We start from the raw sequence: 22,580 nt of genomic DNA on the forward strand, positions 1-22,580 counted from the left end.
GGTCCACAGTTACCTGAAAGAGGCAACACAACTGGATAAGGTGGTCAAGAAGGCCGATAGCATGCTTGCCTTCATTGGTCAAGGGATAGTGTAAAAAAAAACCCAGCAAGTCATATGACAGTTATATAGAACTTCAGTTATGCCACATTTGGAAAATTGCATGCAGTTCTGGTCGCCACATTACCAGAAGGACGTGGAGGCTTTGGAGAATGTACAGTGTGATGATGCTGTGGGTCTAACAGGTTATTTTGCTCTTTTTTTAAATGAGAGGTTTTAAAACAGAGATGCAAAACTGTCTACTTGGAAAGCCAGTAAACTAAACAGCTTGTGAGGCCTTGGGTTTCTTTTTAAGATAGAACAATATAAGCAGCCTGGTTGGATGCAGCCAATTCTCACAGACTAGTATTTCTAAGATATTAAGGTGTAGAGCTGGATGAACACAGCAGACCAAGCAGCATCAGAGGAGCAGGAAAGCTGATGTTTCGGATCTGGACCCTTCTTCAGAAATGTGGGAAGGGAAGGGGATTCTGAAATAAATAGAGAGAGAGGGGAAGGCAGATGGAAGATAGATAAAGGAGTAGATAGATGGAGAGGAGGTGGACAGGTCAAAGAGGCAGGAATGGAGCCAGTAAAGGTGAGTGTAGGTGGGGAGTTGGATTTCTGGATTTTTTTAGTTTTTAGGTTTAGCTTTAATCAGTTGTTCTTTGAGCTTCAATAGGGCAGAAGCTGCTGGTGATTTGAAGATGTAGAAACCACATTTTCTGCCTTTCAGTTACAGCTAGAAGCCAGGGTTTCTCTCTGCTGCCGGGTTACCTGTGAGACAAATCTATTTTTCTGAATTTGCCTTCTTGTCAAGGGATTTATGGATGTTGCTATATTAGAACAGTTAATCAATAATAGTTACTGTACCTATTATTCAGTTAGGTTTTCCAATAACGTTGTCATTCTAGTTTTTTTTTCTTTTGTTGTATTATAACTATATTGTTTGAATAAATTTTGTTTTGCCTGATGTCAAGTAGTTTGGCCAATCAAATTACATCTGGAACACAGTACGTTACATTTGCCTTAAAAGTGAGAAGGAATTAGGGTCTCAGCTATGTTCTTAAAATACTTTGATAGGGTCTGGTCTGGTCCATAACAACAGAGATTGATTTACGAGGATGTTTCCTGGTTTGGAGGATATCAGCTGTCAGGAGAAACTAGACAAACTTGGTTTGTTTTCTCCTTGAACGTCAAGGGATGAGGGATGACTTGACAGAACTTTATAAAACTATGAGACGCATGGATAGAATGGATAGCAGAGTATTTTTCACAGCACAGAAATGTTGATGGCTTGGGGACATAGGATTAAGGCAAAAGGGGATAAGTTTAAAGGAGATATGAGAGGTATCTTTTTTAACCCATAGGGTGGTAAGTGCATGAAACAGGCTGCCAGAAGAGATGGTGGAGGTTTAAGAGGCAACTTGGCAGGGCTGAACAGGAACATATGAGTAAGCAGGGAGTAGAGGGATACAGACCGAATAGATGCAAAAGTGTTTTAGTTTAGAAAGACAACATGAGTCGGTGCAGTCTTGGTGGGCCAAAGAGGTGTTTGTTTTAATTTGAGGCTATTTAATTGTAGTTTCTTTTTGATGAATGAACAGCCTTTATTGTCACATGCACTGAATGAGTACAGTGAAAATCTTGCGAGGTCATCTCTCGGCGCCATCTTAGGTACAGGGTACCTGGGTACACATACTTTAAATGTAGTCACAGAATTGAAATAGTAAACGAAAAATAAACTACTACAAGAATACAGAGTTCAAAAGTCCACAATGAAAATTAATAATTATCTTTAAAGCACTCAAGTTATAGTGCTTTTTCACTCAGTGCGTGCCTGCCCGGCTTCAGAACATGAGGCCTCACTGCCTGTACGCGCTGGCCTCTGCCCCAGACTCACCTCCAGGATTTGAGATAATGGGAACTGCAGATGCTGGAGAATTCCAAGATAATAAAATGTGAGGCTGGATGAACACAGCAGGCCAAGCAGCATCTCAGGAGCACAAAAGCTGACGTTTCGGGCCTAAACCCTTCATCAGAGAGGGGGATGGGGAGAGGGAACTGGAATAAATAGGGAGAGAGGGGGAGGTGGACCGAAGATGGAGAGTAAAGAAGATAGGTGGAGAGAGTGTAGGTGGGGAGGTAGGGAGGGGATAGGTCAGTCCAGGGAAGACGGACAGGTCAAGGAGGTGGGATGAGGTTAGTAGGTAGATGGGGGTGCGGCTTGGGGTGGGAGGAAGGGATGGGTGAGAGGAAGAGCCGGTTAGGGAGGCAGAGACAGGTTGGACTGGTTTTGGGATGCAGTGGGTGGGGGGGAAGAGCTGGGCTGGTTGTGTGGTGCAGTGGGGGGAGGGGACGAACTGGGCTGGTTTAGGGATGCAGTAGGGGAAGGGGAGATTTTGAAACTGGTGAAGTCCACATTGATACCATTAGGCTGCAGGGTTCCCAGGCGGAATATGAGTTGCTGTTCCTGCAACCTTTGGGTGGCATCATTGTGGCAGTGCAGGAGGCCCATGATGGACATGTCATCTAGAGAATGGGAGGGGGAGTGCAACCGCAGGAAATGCTACACTTGCCCCCACACCTCCTCCCTCACCCCTATCCCAGGCCCCAAGATGACATTCCACATTAAGCAGAGGTTCACCTGCACATCTGCCAATGTGGTATACTGCATCCACTGTACCCGGTGTGGCTTCCTCTACATTGGGGAAACCAAGCGGAGGCTTGGAGACCGCTTTGCAGAACACCTCCGCTCAGTTCGCAACAAACAACTGCACCTCCCAGTCGCAAACCATTTCCACTCCCCCTCCCATTCTCTAGATGACATGTCCATCATGGGCCTCCTGCACTGCCACAATGATGCCACCCGAAGGTTGCAGGAACAGCAACTCATATTCCGCCTGGGAACCCTGCAGCCTAATGGTATCAATGTGGACTTCACCAGTTTCAAAATCTCCCCTTCCCCTACTGCATCCCTAAACCAGCCCAGTTCGTCCCCTCCCCCCACTGCACCACACAACCAGCCCAGCTCTTCCCCCCCACCCACTGCATCCCAAAACCAGTCCAACCTGTCTTTGCCTCCCTAACCAGCTCTTCCTCTCACCCATCCCTTCCTCCCACCCCAAGCCGCACCCCCATCTACCTACTAACCTCATCCCACCTCCTTGACCTGTCCGTCTTCCCTGGACTGGCCTATCCCCTCCCTACCTCCCCACCTACACTCTCTCCACCTATCTTCTTTTCTCTCCATCTTCGGTCCGCCTCCCCCTCTCTCCCTATTTATTCCAGTTCCCTCTCCCCATCCCCCTCTCTGATGAAGGGTCTAGGCCCGAAACGTCAGCTTTTGTGCTCCTGAGATGCTGCTGGGCCTGCTGTGTTCATCCAGCCTCACATTTTATTATCACCTCCAGGATTTGTTCCCCCCAAGCTGGCCTGGGCTCGCTTTGCTTCCGCTCCGGCTCCGACTGCAACTCGGCTAGAGTAGAGTGCAACTCACTCTACTTCCACTCTGGCCATGACTGGTCTCCCGCACTGCCCTGGTCTGGACTCCGTTGTCTATTCCCGGCAGAAAGGCTACTTCAAGAAGTTAAAAGTTTGGTGAGGGTGCGGAGGAAAAACTGCAGCAAGAGGGAGAGAAAGAAAAAGGAGCTGGTCAGCAGATATTCTTTCCTGAAATCCAATCAGCTTCACTTTATAATTGTTTCAAACTATTTAAACTTGCACTCTAACAACAACTTCTCAGCAACCAATATATTTACAAGTTTCCTATGGTATGTTAGTCATTACTTTACCTTCAGTCTGGATGTGGAGGACCCGCGAGAAAGGAGTCTCCGCCAGGTCTGGCTGCCTCCCATCCTAGAAGGTGAATAAAATTTATGTATAGTTTGGATTTTTTTTGCAATTTCATTTCTGCTTGTTCCATATCAGTTTACAGTTATTTCCCTGGACTCATCTACCTTGTGCTCAGGTAGTGTAAGCAGCCTCAGAACAGAGCATGCATGACTGGAAGCATTGCTGTGCACTACACGTGTGTCGCTGCGAGAAGCTTGCATGGGCTGGTATTCTGAACTTGCGTCGCCCCCGTCCGGAAAGTTTCACCGTGCTCTTCACTGAGCTGGCTCTTCTAGTAATTTTGACGATCACCTCAAATCTATTTCGATAACTTTTGGTTATTGACCCTTCAGCCATTGGAAATGGTTTAGCTTAATTTACTTTACTGTCAAATCTCATCTTAGCTTTCTCTGCACAAAGAATAACTTTAGCTTCCCTGTTCTATATTGTATCATAATTACTATAATCTTTTGATAAAGAGTTAAATAATTGACAAATGTCAGAAATACCTGATATCTTCAAATATTATCTAGCAACTAGTTAAATATTAGCTATCCCTAACATTAACAGATGTCTATTCCTCTAACATTGTTGACTCAAAACATGGCAGAAAACAGCAGCAATTTCCAATCAAAAAAACTTTTCAACTACAAAGGATGTAACCCATCAAGCATCCATAGCATTGAACATCTGGATCAAATGGAAAGTTACAATGTACATGATTCTGATGTTTTTGTCGTGACCTATCCTAAATCTGTTAAGTGGATAAGTAGAGGTTGACATTATTCATGCCCTTGAAATAGTACATGTCCGATTAAATAAAGGGATCTGTCAACTAGTGACTGCAATGTAATGAATTATGTTAGCTCAAATAACTGCCAGTACTGAAACAAGATAAACCAAGTTAATTCTTCATTCATTTCTCTTTGTATAATTATCTAGAGGCTTGTCCTTTTAATGCATGCAGAGGTCAAGCAGTTTCTGTTGTGGCAGCATTACAAAGTACAAATTTTTGCAATAATCAAAGTATATAAACCATCAATCCTGGTGTAGGCCCCATTGATTACTTTTATTGCCAGTTTTCTTGAATTCAGCACCCAAACAGGGAGCATTGTGGTGATTTTGAAATGTCACCTTTGGATCTCGGCAACAGCTGTTACACATTTTATTGAAGCACATTGGTAAAAGTCCATCTTGGTCTCTTTCCTTGAAATGCAGTAATCATGATAACTTATAGTTTGTGTTTTATAATTTACTCATTATTGACAATTTTAGCATTTATACCACACACCCTTATCAATAAACAAAGTTACATTAGCTGTGCGGATGTCTCTTTCATGTTCCTATTAACTCTGTGAGGCATTGTTATCATTGTAACTCTATAGCTCCTTCTTGCCTAACTTCTTATGCCTAGGGGCATTATTTATCCATATGATGGTTGTTTTACAACTTATATTACTAGCTAGGTTCCCATAAGAGTAAACAAATCCCATTATTTCTCCAGTATCTATATTTCCCATTATACTTCGAGAAAAGCGCTCACGGCCACATTTGTCTATTCTAAAGTATCATTATGCATTTAAAAATCCATTCTAATGAATTGTCTCATTCACATCCCTGCTGTGGTTCTAGTCAGAACATGCTGAGACAGGAGGCAACCCACCTGGATACTCAAACTGATGACGGTTAGGAGATCCTTCTGGACCTGTTAGTGTCCCATCCCTCAGCTTTTACCTTGCAGGTCTTATGGGTCAAACTGCCTTCTAATGTTAGTGCAGACCCTGAGGTTTTCTTAATGTCTAAATCCCTTTAAGTTGGCCTCTTCTTTTTTTTTGTCCCTTGGGTCCCAGTGTTGGCCACTTTCTCAGCTAGCTGTCACTGCCCCCAGCTGTAGGCCTCCAGAAGCAGGGGGGAAATGGTTAGCAATTAGACATTTACAGCACATAAGAGTTGATCTGTATACAAGGATGGATTTGTACACGAAGTTCCCAGTTGCACACATCTTGCCAACAAAGTGGTAGTTTTATTTTTCTTTCCTAATTGGCCAATTTTTCTGCCTCTAATTTTAAGACTGTGCCCATGGGTCCTAGTCTCCCTGCCTAACGGAAACAACTTCCTAGCATCCACCCCTTCTAAGCCATACATTATCTTGTAAGTTTCTATCAGATCTCCCCTCAACTATCTAAACTCTAATGAGTACAATCCCAGGATCCTTAACCATTCATCATACATTAAACCTACCATTCCAGGGATCATCCGTGTGAATCTCCGCTGGACACGCTCCAGGGCTAGTATGTCCTTCCTGAGGTGTGGGGCCCAAAATTGTACACAGTATTCTAAATGGGGCCTGACTAGAGCTTTATAAAGCCTCAGAAGCACTTTGATGCTTTTATATTCCAACCCTCTTGAGATAAATGAGATATGTAGATCGGTTCCTCATGCCCAATCCACACTGAGATCCCTGGGCTGAAGCAGAAGGTTGGGTAGGGTATCTCACAGGTTTTGTTCATGTAAATAGATGACCTTTGATTAGTAGATTTACAGTAGTTTGCATCACAAGCATTACAAGTCTGTATTAATTTTTAGCTGGCATCAATTACCTACAAAGTTCTTTTGATCTCAATTTTTAAAAATTCATTAATGGGATGAGGGCATCGCTGATTAGACAGCATTTTATTACCTATCTGTCATACCTCACTGTCCCAGAGGGTGGGTCTGGAGTCACATTTAGGCTGGACCAGGTAAGGATAGCAGTTTCCTTCTCTAAAGGACATTAGTGAACCAGATGTTTTTGTCCAACAATCGGCAATGGATTCATGATCATCATTTGACTCCTAAGTCCAGATTTTTTTGGTTGAACTCAAATTCTACCAGCTGCCATGGCAGGATTTGCATTCGGGTCCCCAGCACATTATCTGGGTCTCCGGATTGAGAGTCCAGTGATAATACCATTGTACCATTGACTTCCCACAATCTTAATTACATTAAACTCTCAAGTTGCCTCAGGGCACTGTTGCATCCTATGAAAGCACACTACAACACCTTGGCGGGCACTGCACCGCTCCAGTTAAGTTTCCACCAAACTATTTCCCCTGGGATTTCATCTGGTTGTATGTCATAGTACACAGTGTAATCAGAGCTTTTAACCATTCAGACATTTTCAGTTTGGCAAACAGCATGGGGTTGGGTCCCTGATGGAATTACAAATATAGTAGCACCAATTCCAAGAAGATTTAGTAATGAATTTGTTTGGACCATTCCCAGAGTTTGGTGAGATGCCAAATTTTCTCTCCCTCTTGGTTCTGAATTAATCAAACTCAAAAGACTAACCTCCCTGTGCATATGCCTGGGCATAATTCTGTAATTTTTTTTAGAACATTACAGCACAGTACAGGCCCTTCGGCCCTCGATGTTGTGCCGACCTGTCATACCGATCTCAAGCCCATCTAACCTACACTATTCCATATGCTTGTCCAATGACGACTTAAATGTACCTAAAGTTGGCAAATCCACTACCGTTGCAGGCAAAGCGTTCCATTCCCTTACTACTCTCTGAGTAAAGAAACTACCTCTGACATCTGTCCTATATCTTCCACCCCTCAATTTAAAGCAATGCCCCCTCGTGCTCGCCGTCACCATCCTAGGAAAAAGGATCTCCCTATCTACCCTATCTAACCCTTTGATTATTTTACATGCTTCAATTAAGTCACCTCTCAACCTTCTCTCTAATGAAAACAGCCTCAAGTCCCTCAGCCTTTCCTCGTAAGACCTTCCCTCCATACCAGGCTACATCCTAGTAAATCTCCTCTGCACCCTTTCCAAAGCTTCCACATCCTTCTTATAATGCGGTGACCAGAACTGTACACAATACTCCAAGTGCGGCCGCACCAGAGTTTTGTACAGCTTCACCATAACATCTTGGTTCCGGAACTCGATCCCTCTATTAATAAAAGCTAAAACACTGTAAGCCTTCTTAACAGCCCTGTCAACTTGGGTGGCAACTTTCAAGGATCTATGTACATGGACACCGAGATCTCTCTGCTCATCTATACTGCTAAGAATCTTACCATTAGCCCTGTACTTTGCCTTCCAGTTACTCCTACCAAAGTGCATCACCTCACACTTGTCTGCATTAAACTCCATTTGCCACTTCTCAGCCCAGCTCTGCAGCTTATCTATGTCTCTCTGCAACTTACAGCGTCCTTCGTCACTATCCACAACTCCACCGACCCTAGTGTCGTCTGCAAATTTACTAAACCATCTTTCTACGCCCTCATCCAGGTCATTTATAAAAATGACAAACAGCAATGGACCCAACACTGACCCTTGTGGTACACCACTAGTAACTGGTCTCCAGGATGAACATTTCCCATCAACTACCACCCTCTGTCTTCTTTCAGCAAGCCAATTTCCGATCCAAACTGCTATATCTCCCACAATTCCATTCCTCCGGATTTTGTACAATAGCCTATTGTGGGGAACCTTATCGAACGCCTTGCTGAAATCCATGTACACCACATCAACCGGTTTACTCTCATCTACCTGTTTGGTCACCTTCTCAAAGAACTCAATAAGGTTTGTGAGGCACGACCTTTCCTTCACAAAACTGTGCTGACTATCCCTAATCAATTTATTCTTTTCTAGATGATTATAAATCCTATCCCTTATAACCTTTTCCAACACTTTACCAACAACTGAGGTAAGGCTCACTGGTCTATAATTACCAGGGTTGTCTCTACTCCCCTTCTTGAACAGGGGAACCACATTTGCTATCCTATCCTCCTAATGAATATTCTTAATTTCCAATTCTATGTTACCTATAAGTCTCAAGCCAATTTATAGGACTAGACCTTTAACTAGCTCTGCTCTTACACATCTATGGCAAGAGTGCCTTCTTTATCACTCAAATCAATTTTTTTCTGAAGAATTCTATCATACTCCCATAAGGTTTGTTGTTCTCATTAAACAAACGAAGAGAAATTTAACAAAATGTATTTTTTTAAAAATTCATTCAAAGGATGAGGGTGTTACTGGCTAGGCCAGCACTTATTGCCCATCCCTAATTGCTTTGAGCGCAGTTAAGAGTCAGCCACATTGCTGTGGGTCTGGAGTCACACATAGGTAACGATGGCAGTTGCCTTCCGTAAACGACATTAATGAACCAGATGGGGCTTTTCCAACAATTGATTCATGGTCGCCGTGAGACTCTTAATTCCAGATTTTTGTTGAATTCAAATTCCATCATCTGCTGTGGTGAGATTAGAGCCCATGCCCCAGAACATTATCTAGATCTCTGGATTAACAGTCTAGCAATAATACCATAGGTCATGCAGCACAATTGTTTATGAGAAAAGAGGGAAAGGACAGATGATATTAAACTGTTGCCAGTGGTTTAAGCTGAAGAGTAATGGTCACCAAACAAAATTGTGTGTAACAGGCTAAGAACATGAATTAAGGGATAAAGACGGTAAAGGTAAAATCCTAAATTCTTACCAGACTAAAGGACTATGATAGCTAGTTTACAAAAAAGAATTATTTCTCCTGGTTTGTGATTCCATAAATTATAATATCAGTTTCAAAATTAGATTGGATAAATATATGAAGAAATAGGGGTTGAAAGAATAATTGAACTGGTATATAGGAAACAAAATTTCAAAATTTATTTATGATCAACTATTGTAGGCTATGAAAAACATTAAAGCAAAGATTAGAAAAGTGTGTGCATAATTGGCAAATGAAACTTAATCACATATGAGTGATGGAATGCAATTTTGAAAAATCCTTGAATATGTGGATAAACAGAGAGGACCTAGAGATATTAAAATGTGAGGCTGGATGAACACAGCAGGCCCAGCAGCATTTCAGGAGCACAAAAGCTGACGTTTCGGGCCTGGACCCTTCATCAGAGAGGGGGATGGGGTGAGGGTTCTGGAATAAATAGGGAGAGAGGGGGAGGTGGACCGAAGATGGAGAGAAAAGAAGATAGTTGGAGAGGAGAGTATAGGTGGGGAGGTAGGGAGGGGATAGGTCAGTCCTAATAATTCCCATAAAATGTGGCTCCATGTCAATAACAGTATCTTTTATAAATTAGAGTAGAGGTCAAGAACAAACAAATGGTGATAAATTTAACAAGTTTTTTTTAATTAAGCCACAGTTGGAGTACATTGTGTATTGATGACTGTACAGAATGTTTGGATCAAGCAGAGTACAACACACAAATTTCCAAGAATGATAACTGGCCATGAGATATGATTGACCAAAAACTGAACTGGATCAGACATACAAATACTTCGACAATATCTGTACATAGAGCTATGAATTATATGGTGAGTAAATCACCTGCAGTCACACCAAAAGTGATCCACCAGATGCAAGGCACAAGTCAGGAATGTGATGAAATACTCCCTGCATGAATGTAACTTCTGGTTCATTTAAGAAGCTTGATGCCAACTAGGAGAAAGCAGTCCACTTGATTGGCATCCCATACATCACCTTCCACATTTGCTACCTTTATCACCACTGTGCAGCCATAACAGTGTGTGATATCTACAAGTTGCACTGTAGAAACTCACCAATGCTCCTGAGAGAGCACCATCCAAACCCATGTAATATAGCATCAGGAAGGACAAGGGAGGGAGAAGAATAACGATCATTATCACCTGCAAGTTTCTCTGACAGCACTAACAGTTCCCTTACACCCCATGGACTGCTGTGCTTCAACTAAGCAGCTCAGAAATCATCTTCTCCAGGGCAACTAATGATGGGCAGTAAATGTTGGCCTAGCCAGCAGGTGCCCATAGTACATGTACAGATGAAAAAAAGGTCAGATGTTGCTTTTGCATTCCAATAATTATATTCATCACTTAATGCATGCTTTGGAAGAGATTATTTCATGATCACTGAGAACTCTTATCAAAATAAAGGAACAATATGGATGCAAAATATTATGAAGCGTATTTACATGAATGGAGATCTGCAGACAGGAGAGTGCAAACCATCTTACTCTGAAGTTCCCTGGCTGGAGATAACACACAAGGAGATTAATACTGATGATCGTCCATCACCATGTTTGTTTGTTACACATCTACCTTATCAACTGATACCAAAAGCTCTAAAGAACAAAACGACTAAGGTAAGATTACTAGATAATAAAATGTGAGGCTGGATGAACACAGCAGGCCAAGCAGCATCTCAGGAGCACCTGAGATGCTGCTTGGCCTGCTGTGTTCATCCAGCCTCACATTTTATTATCTTGGAATCTCCAGCATCTGCAGTTCCCATTATCTCTGAAGGTAAGATTACTTACTTGCGATGCCACAATGAAATGAAACTACAAAGTGAAAACAAAATTCATGATAAATATACGTATGATCTTTTGTTTTTAATTTAAAATGTATAAGTGGCAAATAAAGCATCTTTAGAATGATATTGGAAAGGACCATGGCTTTACAATAATGCATCAACCATCTGGAACTTAGATGAGGAGAAATCTCTTAATTACAATGGTTGTGAATTTCTGGCATTCACCACATCAGAGAGGTACAGATGCTTGGTTGATGAGATTGATAAATTTTTGATTACTAACGATGAAGGGATAAGGTAATGGGGTTGGGAGGGAGCTGTGGAGTGGCAGTGGGTAGATGAATGGGAATTAGAAGTTGAAGTGGAGATTAGCTCAGGAATTGCCTTGTTTGTTCAGAGGTTAGTATCCCCCCCCCCTGTAATATGGGAAACAGGAGTTCAATTCCTTGGCAAGGAAGGTCTAGCCTGTGTAATTTTTTATACATAAGTAAGAATGCACCTTTTTTGCTTTAGCAAATTAGTTTTACAGCGATGAGATGGAATTGCTTTGCTCAAATAGTTGCAAATCTGTGGAATTTATTAGCCAGAGTGCAGTGGATGCTGGGACACTGAATAAATTTCAGGAGGAAATAGACAAATTTTTAATTAGTAACGCGTTGAAGGGTCATGGGGAGCAGGCAGGAAATTGGAGTTGAGGCCGAGATGAGATGACATTGTATTGAATGGCAGATTAGGCTTGAGGGGCTGAATTGCTTACTCATACTCCCAGTTCATATGTTCTTAAAGTGTTAAAAGAACAAATGTTGCTCCTATTTTTATGTCCTCATTTACATACTTTACAGAATGATTCTAGTTGCTTCTGTAGCAAAGGGAAGCGTATCCTACATAACAGTACATCATTAATCAGTTACATATTTGTTTTGATCAACTGGATATATACCGTGCAGACTCACTGCTATATTTAATGTTTTCCAAACCAAGCTACTGAATAATCCACATAGGCAGCATTTATATTTCCTTGATTTGGAGTTGCTACTCTCCCAGTTAGAACATGTCTTGTTTGCTGAAGTCCAGGATCTAGACACATTGGTAGTGGGGTCAAAATGTAGGTGTTTCCAATTATGTGCAGAAGTGCAGCAAGTTCTTAATCAGATGTCAGGCTTAGTAATAACAATCTTGCCTCAAATAATACAAATGCAGTCTCCTACTTTCGATTCAAATTATTCAATGCTCTCTCAAAAGAAAGAACATAGATTGAAAACTGCAATGAGCTTGCTGTTTACAGTGAAGTTTTATTTGACAGGTTATCTATGTCTACAGAAACCCAAAGGATGTTGCAGTTTCTTATTATCATTTTCACAAATTTGCTAATTATTTGGAAACCCCAGAAAACTTTGGAGTTTTTCTGCAGGCATTTCTGAATGGCCAAGGTAAGGTGATATAAATTGTCCCCCACTTTCAGGTATGTATTGCATCTAATAATAGATACTAGGAATCCAATATTGAATGTGGTGTACGTCAAATTGGTGCAATTTATTCAAAATCCAAAACATGGAAAATCTTAGCAAGTTTCTAAATGACAACTTCTCCTCAAATGACATTAGCTGAAATACCTTTTCCAATTCAGAGACCCAGGTAATTGTCTGGGACCCATGTTAAAATACTACCATGGCAAATCTGGAATTACAAGTTAAATGATGACCATAAAACCATCGTTGATTGTTGTAAAAACCCATCTGGTTCATTGATGTCCTTTAGGGAAAGAATTTAGCTGTACTTACCTGGCCTGGCCTATGTGGAACTCTAGACCCCCAGAAATGTGGCTGTTTCTAACCTGATCTCTGAAATGGCCTAACAAGTCACACAGTTGTATCAAACCAATACAAAATCTAAAGGAATTAAACTGGATCACCTGGTAGTGACCAAAGCACTGAAAATGACAATGGCAAACTTAGCCTTGTTGAACCTCCAAGTCTTCCTTACTAACATCTGGGGGCAAGTGCCAGAATTCAGGAAGGTGAATTCTGACTCAGATTAGTCAAACAACAACTTGATATAGTCACAGTCAAGGGCTCATATGTTACAATGCCCAGGCATGATCGTCACCCTTGTTGGATATGTCCTGTTCCATGGGTAGTTAGACTATGTGTGGTATACAGTCAGGTGTGAGTTGCCCTGGAAATCCTCAAACATTGACTCTTGACCCAATGAGTTCTCGTGGCATTTGGCCAAACATGGTAAAGATACCATCAAAACAGGAATTGCTGGAGAAGCTCAGCTGGTCTGGCAGCATCAATGAAGAAAAAATTGAGTAAACCCTTTGAGTCCAGTGACCCTTCTTCAGCTGCCAGACCTTTTGAGTTTCTCCAGCAATTTCTGTCTTTGTTTCAGATCTCCAGCACCAGCAGTTCTTTGTTTTACATTTTATATTAAAGATAGCTCCTTGCTTATGTCGCATCACACCCCCTAGGCAGATGAATCAGTACTCCCCCATGCTGAACGGCACTTTGAGGAAGCACTGAGGGTGGCAAGGAAGCAAAGTATACTCTGGGTAGAGGATTTCAAAATGACTGAGCTGGTCAAGTCCTATAGGATGTAGATGTAGGTGGTGAGGAAATCAACAAGAGGGAAAAATATACTTGAGCTCATCTTCACCAATCTACTGCTGTAGATGCACGACAATATCATAAGGATGCCCACTGCATAGTCCTTGTGGAGTCAAAGTCTTGTCTTCACATTAAGAATACTTCCCATCGTGTAATAGACTTGCTAAACGGGATAGACTACCAACTCAAGACAGGGCCAACAACAGCAGCGGAAGTGCACTCAAATACAATCTTCATCCTCATGACCCTGCGTAATCCCCACTCTACCATCACCGTCAAGCCAATTGATCAACTTTGGTTCATTGGAGAGTTTTAAAAATTCATTCATCGGATAAAGGCATTGCTGGCTAGGCCAGTATTTATTATCCATCCCTAATTGCCCAGAAGGCAGTTAAGATTCAACCATATTAATGTGGGTCTGGAGTTCCATGTAGGTCAGACCAGGGGACGGTATTTTCCTTCCCTAAAGGGCGTTAGTGAACCAGATGGGTTTTTCCTGACAATCAAAAGTGATTTCATGGTCATCACCAGACTCTTAATTCCAAATTTTTACTGAATTCAAATTCCACCATCCAGCATGGCAGGATTCAAACCCAGGTCCCTAGAACATTACCTAGGCTTCTATATTAACAATCTAGCAACAATACCACGAAGACATTGCCTGCCCTGAAGAAGTGGAGAAGGAATAGCACCAAGCATAGCTATGAGTGAGGCCTCAGCTCCTGCAGTTATGGCACAGGAGTACTTATGTGCTAAACAGCATAGACTATAAATGATAAACAGAGCAAAGTGATTCCACAATGGATCACATCTAAGCTCTGCAGTTCTGCCACATCAAGTCCCGAATACATTAGGACATAAGAAATAGAAATGGGAGATGGTCATTTGGCCATTAAGCCTGTCTAACGTACAACAAAATCATGGCTAATCTGGTCCAGGTCTCACCTCATCTTACATGCCAGTTTTTCATTGCACTCAAGTTCTATTGTTGTGGTGGAAAGATAAATAACTCACTGGAGGAGGAGGCTCAATAAATATCTAAATCCTCAATGATGGTACAAACTAAAAGGTCAGAGCAAAAGATAAGGCTGAAGCAGTTACAATGGGATTTTCAGACAGAAGTATTGAGTGGGTGATCTGTCATAGTCTCCTCCCGTGGACCCCAACATCACAAATGCCAGTCTTCAGCCAATTTGATTCTCTTCATTTAATATCAAGAAATGGTTAGAAGCATCAGATACTGCAAAGGCTGTAGGTCCTGAAAATATTCCAGCAACAATGCTGAAGAAACAAAAGCAGAAATTGCTGAAAAAACTCATCAGGTCGGGCAGCATCTGTGCAGAGAAATCAGAGTTAATGTTTTGGGTCATGTGACCCTTCCTCAGGGCTGGATACATGCAACCTGAAACGTTACCTTGATTTCTCTCCACAGTTGCTGCCAGGCCTGCTGATCTTTTCTAGCACTTTCTGTTTTTGCTTCTGATTTACAGTATCTGCAGTTGTTCTTTCAGTTTTTAAGAATACTGAAGACTTGTGCTGCAAGACTTTCCACACTCTGGCCTAGCTTTTCCAATTCAGCTACATCACTGGGATGTACCCTATGGAAAATTGCCCAGGTATGTCTTTTACATGAAAAGAAGGACATATCCAACCAAGCCAATTACTGCCCCATCAGCCTAGTCTTGATCATCAGCAAAGTGATGGAAGGTGTCGTCAACAGCGCTATCAAGCAGCACCTGCTCAGCAATAACCTGCTCAGTGACGCCCAGTTTGGGTTCTGCCAGGGCCACTCAGCTCTTGACCTCATCACAGCCTTGGTTCAAACATGGACAACATCCCTATATTACCCCAGAGGTGAGGTGAGAGTGACTGACCCACGAAAGTAACTCATCATAACCTTAAGGGTGAAAAGGGGTAGGCAATTAATGCTGATCGAGTCTGTGAAGCCCACATTCTGTGAATGAACAAATAAAACTCTAATGATCGCTGCCATATGGTAGCTCTAGGTGTATTTGTGGACATTTGGACCTTTTACTCTACCTCAAACTTTGACAATAAATCAAAATTAGACTGAAGTTTGTTGGGAGAATCTCCGAAATAGTTAAAGTGGATCGGCAATTTCTTTTCTGAAATGTGACTCTTCTTGTGCAACTATTGATATCGGCACTAGTTGAACAGCTGCAGCCTTTTGCAAAGATCTAATCCGAGGGCCCTTTTAGTGAAATTTTTACTTTAACCAAAAGTCTTTATCAATCTACTCCTGGCAAAATGATTAATGTTATTACATTAAGTTAAAAATGTCATATTTCAGAATAAAGAAGAACTGCTTCATGCTCAATGTGGTTCAACAACTGCCTATAGTTGATCACTTAATGATCAAGTAATTTGTTCTTTTCATCACTTTTGTCAAATTCTCCAAAATTTTGTTTTTGTCACAGTGGATTATGACAGCTGGTTTGATCATGTTAGGAACTGATATGATCACAGGCATGAATTCAACATTACGTTTCAGTCATATGAAGAGATGACCAAGGTAAATTGCACTTGTATTTGATCCCAGTATAAGTTTCAGATGTACATATGTATATCAGATGATGTATTTCATATCCTTGAGACCCTCTATTTCTGCCTTTGTGGCATCATTGCTGCCTTTGCTCAATTAACACTGAAATCCTCACCAGCATCGTGACTAATCTGATAAACCTTGCATGTTCTAACTTGCAAATAAGCTGAAGTCATCCAATCCTCTGCTGCCCATATCATTACAAACAACAAGTTCACTCCTTATTCCTGTGCACCTGAACATGGGTTTTCTCCTGGCCAAGCAACATCAATTTTACAATTATCATCCTTGGTTTCAAATGCCATGATCTCCTTTCCTTCAATAAAACCGATACTCCACAACTCCCAACCATCAGACACAGCTGAACTCTTCCTACCCTGGCCTTGTTGTATTTTTAATTTATTTTCCAACATTGGTGGCTATATCTTCACCGACCAAGGCCTTAAGCTCTGGAAATCTTTCCTCATATCTCTCCACTTCTCTAGATTTATTTCCTCTCAAAGGATATTCCTTAAGAAATATAATTTTGCTCAAGCTGTTTTTCATCTGCCCTTATATCTCTGTACATTTTTTATAACCCTCTGCAGTGATATATTTCTGGATGTTTCATTACTTTAACTTTGCTATGAAAATACAAGTTATTTTTAAGTTCTACAAATAACCATTTCATAGATTTTTCTTGTCAAACATGCTTATTAACAGTTGAAAACATTTCATACATTTTGAATGTATAGCATTGTGGCTATTTTACTCTTGAAAAACACCACTTTATTTCACAACAGCAGTGGCCATCTGGAGTTTAGGACTGCCAGTAAGATTGTGAATGACGAGTTATTAATGATTTGCACCACTCATCAAAATCTTCAATATCCTCAGATTGTAACAATCACCCACTATCTTTAATCTGCCTGAAGTAGTTGGACATGGTCAATCATATTTTTTTGTGGATTAGGCCCACAGGACTTTTGTTTCTGTTCTGTTCAACAAATTAAAATCACTATCTGTGAATCCCTCTGCAATTCTGCCACACAGTAGGTTCTATGGCCTTTTCTATATTCTAACCCTGGTTAGGCTGTGCATTGATTGAATATGCAGAAAACTAACTATAAACAGCCAATACAGAAACTGAGGAAACCTTGGTATGGTATGCATAAGTGAGCACTTCAGAAGGCATTTAAATATAGAAAAGACACAAGTAGGGCCTTTGGCTCTTCAAGTTTGCTCTGCTTTCAATATTGTCAAGGCATCCCTCAATTCTGAAGGAGGGTCTAGGCCTGAAACGTCAGCTTTCCTGCTCCTATGATCCAGCTCGACACCTTGTTATCTCAACTCAGTACCCTGTTCCTCCTGTTTTCACACCATACCTTTTGATCCCCTCAGTCAGAAGAATTATATCTAACTCCTTCTTGAAAATATTCTATCTTTTGTCCTCAAATACTTTCTGTGGCAGAGAATTCCACAGCCTCACTACTCTCTGTATGAAACCACTTCTCCTCATCTCAATTCTACTTGACCTAGTCCATATCCCTAAACTGTGATGTCAAGTCAACTCAGAAATGAATCCAGGGAGGAGAACTTGAAGCTGTTTGCATGAAAACAAAGAAGGTTATGGGAAAGTCGGAAAGAAGTGTTCAGAATTATAAATGGAACTTTATTCATTGATCTGGAATGCATAGAGATAATCAAATTAAGAGGGGATAGTAGGACAAACTAGACCTTACCAGGAAAGTGGAGAAAACAGAATCAGTAATAGTTCTTAAAAGGGAACAGGTATCTAATTTAAAAAAAATAAAATGGAATGGAATAAGAATGGGGACTGAGGTTGTGTACATAATCTTTGGTGGATTAACAGAAACAAAATGGACTTTAGCATCTTGTATAATCATGATTACATCAGGCACAGCAACAGAATGGTCAATGAACTGCAAATCTATGTGGCTTGTTTAAGAACGGTTTTGTTTGTTTGAAAACAACTATTGTATGTGCATTATTTCTGAAAGAGTTAATAGTTGAGCTATGCCAAACTTCATCCTGTCTGATGATGTCACATCACCTCTGGGTGGAGAATTAGTTGGAATCTGGCACAGTCCCCTGCCAGAGACACATGAGCCTTCTCTACTTCTTATTAACAATAGTTAAGATGCCCAGAAGTTAATATAACTCTTATGTAGGTATTGTTCTTTAATAATGTACATTCCATCATCAAAGAAATGAGTCTTTTCTGCTCAGATTTATTTGTGCCCCATCCTCCATCACAGACTAAAAGAAATCACCGAAAACTGAAAAAGATGATGGTTGGCAACATTTTTCAGCAAGCACATAAGTAGCTGGGTCCTACATATTGCGTATTAACCAGCAGTAAAGCATTAGTCTGAAACCAGATCATAGGTTTTGTTTATGACAACCGTTGCTGATAATTACAAAATAAAAGGTGGTACATTGTTAGCTAAAATGCATATACAAAGGTTAATGTGGGTACAGTTAAAAGATGAAAGCAAGATCAGTATGTTATTATCATGGGCCTGTTGCTGGCTTAATGATTCTCTCTGAGAATTCAGCAGATATGAGTGTTTCTGTGGTTGAATAATTGGATGTTGCTTCTTCAGACGGACTGAGTGGAATAAGTTCTGGAATCGAAAAGAAATTTCTTTATTTCACTTTTATACCGTTGCAGGTTGTAGTCTTGATAGTTTGATTCAATACAACAGCCCTTATCTGGTTTGCTGACCCCTCTATTTGGAACTCCCTCCCTCATGATGCCTCTCCAAGGTCTTTTTGGAGTTCTAATTAAAAAGCTGATTCTCAGGCTTTGTTATACAGATCAAAGCTTAACTTTTAACATGTGCCTAGTAGACGGTGGATAGCCTTTGGGGAGCCAGTACTGTAGGGAGTGATCACTGTATGAGGTTTTGTGTCATGTTTGTGACAAAGCACTAATGAATATTCCTGCTACTCTAGGATTTGAGAGTAGCAGTACTGAAATTCATCAACTTTCTTGGAAGATCTCTGGATAATAAAAGTGTTGACATAATTGTGGAGTGCTCTACTTTTAAGAATATGAAATCAAACCCAAAATCAAACTACGAAAATGCAGGATTTCCTACCTTTGATAATTCATTTGCAGGATTTATGAGAAAAGGTAAATATTTTAAGTTCCTAATTGTATTACCAATAACTATTAATTTGATAAAGTACATCTAGCTATAATTAAAAGATTTCCAAATTTACCTTTGATACTAGAGCTATTTTTTCAAGTGACTAGAAAAGCACTTATCTGTATTGATAATGAATGGGATCTCACTACATAATGCCCTGGATTCACGGGCCTAATACAAGTTGAAAGTGGAGTTGCAGGTAGGAAGGCTAGTGACGAAGTCGTTTGACGTGCTTGCCCTCTTTTGTCAGTGCATTGAGTACAGGAGTTATGATGTCACATTGCGACTGTACAGAACACTTTTGGAATACTGCATAGAATTCTGGCTGAATGCTGTTGAACTTGAGACAGGACAGAAAAGATTTACAAGGACGTTGGAAGGTTTGACCTATACACGGAGGCTGAATACGTTGGGGTATTTTTTTACCCTGGAGACTGAGGGGTAACCACGTACAGGCTTATAACATCATGAGGGGCATAGGCAAGGACTTTTTCCTAGAGTGATGTGTCCAAAACTAGAGGATATAGGTTTAAGGTGAGAGGGAAAAGATTTAAAAGGGACCTAATGGGTAACTTTCTCATACAGAGGGTGGATTGTGTGTGGAACAAGCTGCCAAAGGAAGTGGTGGCGGTGGGTATAGTTACATTTTAAAAGGCACCTGGACAGGTATATGAATAGAAAGGGTTTAGCAGGGTACAGACCAAATAAAGGCACATAAGACAAGGTCAAATTGTGGTGTCTGGTTAACATGGATGAGTTAGATCGAAGGGTCGGTTTACATGCTGTATGACTCTTAGCATCTTGCCTGACTGCTGCATGTCATCCAATTTTTTGGTGTGTCATTTCCAGTCCAGAGGGTTAGAGAGCTACAGCTAAGTTCTTCAATTACCGTACATCTCCTACAACCTGAACATAAAATCAATTTCAACTATGGACTGTCTCAATTTCAAGTGAAATGGCCTAATTAAAATTGACTGTGATTGTTCTAAGAAATAGGCAGATTAAATGAGTATGTTCTTTTCAGTGGCAATGTCCTCCCATGCTACAAAAGAAAACGATCTCATAGTGTTACTTTTGTGCTTTATCAAACATTAAATACTCACTTTTTTTTACTGCTTGCTTACAATACCTAATTTATAAATTCTACTTTAAGATCTTGGGTATCCTTTTAACTTTAAGCATGCCCATCATTTGATCTCACTGGTCCTCACTGGGGGATTTTGCCAATCCTTGCTACAGCCTCTTTAATGATTTAGATATACCTGTCAAAACTGAATCTGAACTAATCCTACATAAACAAACTTTCCCATTAAACTGAACAAGTTTATAGCCAAAGCTACCCATTTCAGTACTGTCTCAGATATGACTGTAATAGTAACATTTTAAAGATATATTTCCTTAAAATTCTGTTTATTACAATTCCTGTCTTTCTTACTATATTTCATCCTTTCTTTAGGGATAATAGGCGACTGGAAAAACCATTTCACTGTGGCTGAAAATGAGATGTTTGATAGACTATTCCAGGAGAAAATGGAAGGCCTTCCTTTGAAGTACTCATGGGAAATTAATAACTGAAAATGTTGATTTTTCTCTCCAAACAATGCACACAATGCACTGCAAGGTGTCTTGATTTCATCAAGGTTTAGGACAAATGTTTTTGATTGTTCAGTCTTGTTTCATTCATTGTTTTAAAACAAACTTTGATTTTCTAGCAATAAACTAGAAACACTTGCTAGTTTGGCATGGTTATTCCAGGTTCACTTACTGCAAGCCACTTTTAACAAACGTTGCTAGTCTACTTGGGTGAGGGTGTGGTGGGGAAGAAACATACCAAACAACTCAATGTTGTATCATAGTACTGGTACCATGTTTATCTGAGCAATAAATAAAGAAATTCCCACCATTAACCTTAATTAAGTGAATCCAAAAGTACACGTTAATACTAACAGGTATATTTCTCAAACTAGTTACTTGACATGAAACTCACTGATTACTATTACTGATATTAATAATGGAACTTATTTCCTTCAGACTTCCAGCTCATCTGAGCCTTAGTTCTCCAAGTCACAGAGAAAAGATTTCCTGACAGGTAGTGTATGTAATGGCATATTAAAAAAAAAGAGGTAATGTACAAATTTATTCAAAAATAGCTGCGGAAATTACAACCTCAGATGGACAAAGCTACACCTAAACTTTCATAAAATATCATGCTTGTGAACAAAAAAAAGTTTGTAGTAAAATCAGTAAAACATGATGCTCACTTTCAGACAAATGGATTTCTCAATCATAGTTTGTAAAGGTAGGACAGGCACACTGCGTAGTCTTTGAAATAAATTCCTAAAATTATTTTAAAGATATCAATACATATAAATGTGTTTCTTCTCATGTCAACATTAGAATCGTAGAATTCCTACCGCGTGGAAGCAGGCCATCCAGCCCGAGTCCACACTGATCCTCAAAAGAGCATCCCACCCAAAACCCTAACCTATTGCTGTAATCCTGCATATCCCTTGGCTAATCCACCTATCTCATACATCCCAGGACACTATTGGCAGTTTAGCATAGCCAATCCATTTAACCTGCACATCCTTGGACTGTGAGAGGAAACCCACACAGACACGGGGAGAAAACTCCATACAGGGTGGAATCGAACCCAGGTTCCTAGCAGTGTGAGGCAACAGTGCTAGCCTGTGTGCACCCCCCCACCCCCCGCAATAAATCAGTGTGCTTGAACTGTATCAAGAATATCGTTTACAAATACATTTACACAGTAAACTAGTCCTGTAAATTGGAAAATAACATTCAGCCTGAATTCAATACTTAGTAAAATAAAACATTAACTTCAAATTGTTCAGCGTTTATTTGGCTTGAACTCCAATAATGAAGACATAGAATTACAAATTGTACTAAAGTAGAACAGAACATGTCCAGGGAATTGCAAACAAGTCACCTGAACACTAATGAGGGGTGAGAGAGAAAAAACATAGAATTCTATAATAAAGGACATTTGAAACAAGAAATATAACAAATAGCATAGTTTCAACAGGGAAAATATTGTTTGACCTACTTTATTGAAATTTGGAG

At 40.5% G+C, this 22,580-nt stretch overlaps 1 protein-coding gene and 1 long non-coding RNA gene across 2 annotated transcripts; one reads left to right on the top strand and one right to left on the bottom strand.

The window, feature by feature from the left end:
- Positions 1-3,426: 3,426 nt before the first annotated feature.
- On the bottom strand, positions 3,427-4,235 carry LOC132209543 (uncharacterized). The gene is made up of 3 exons (XR_009445683.1): positions 3,996-4,235; positions 3,831-3,894; positions 3,427-3,656 (listed from the first exon to the last, which is right to left on the bottom strand). It is a non-coding gene; the product is annotated as an uncharacterized LOC132209543 (long non-coding RNA).
- A 6,569-nt stretch (positions 4,236-10,804) lies between these two features.
- On the top strand, positions 10,805-21,098 carry LOC132209561 (amine sulfotransferase-like). The gene is made up of 5 exons (XM_059645694.1): positions 10,805-11,002; positions 12,476-12,602; positions 18,927-19,015; positions 19,300-19,480; positions 20,953-21,098. The coding sequence occupies exons 1-5, from the start codon at positions 10,805-10,807 to the stop codon at positions 21,069-21,071; spliced, it is 714 nt and encodes a 237-aa protein (XP_059501677.1). The 3' UTR covers positions 21,072-21,098.
- The last annotated feature ends 1,482 nt before the right edge of the window (positions 21,099-22,580 follow it).

The sequence above is a fragment of the Stegostoma tigrinum genome, chromosome 4, assembly GCF_030684315.1.
Source record: "Stegostoma tigrinum isolate sSteTig4 chromosome 4, sSteTig4.hap1, whole genome shotgun sequence".
Classification (NCBI taxonomy): Eukaryota; Metazoa; Chordata; class Chondrichthyes; order Orectolobiformes; family Stegostomatidae; genus Stegostoma; species Stegostoma tigrinum.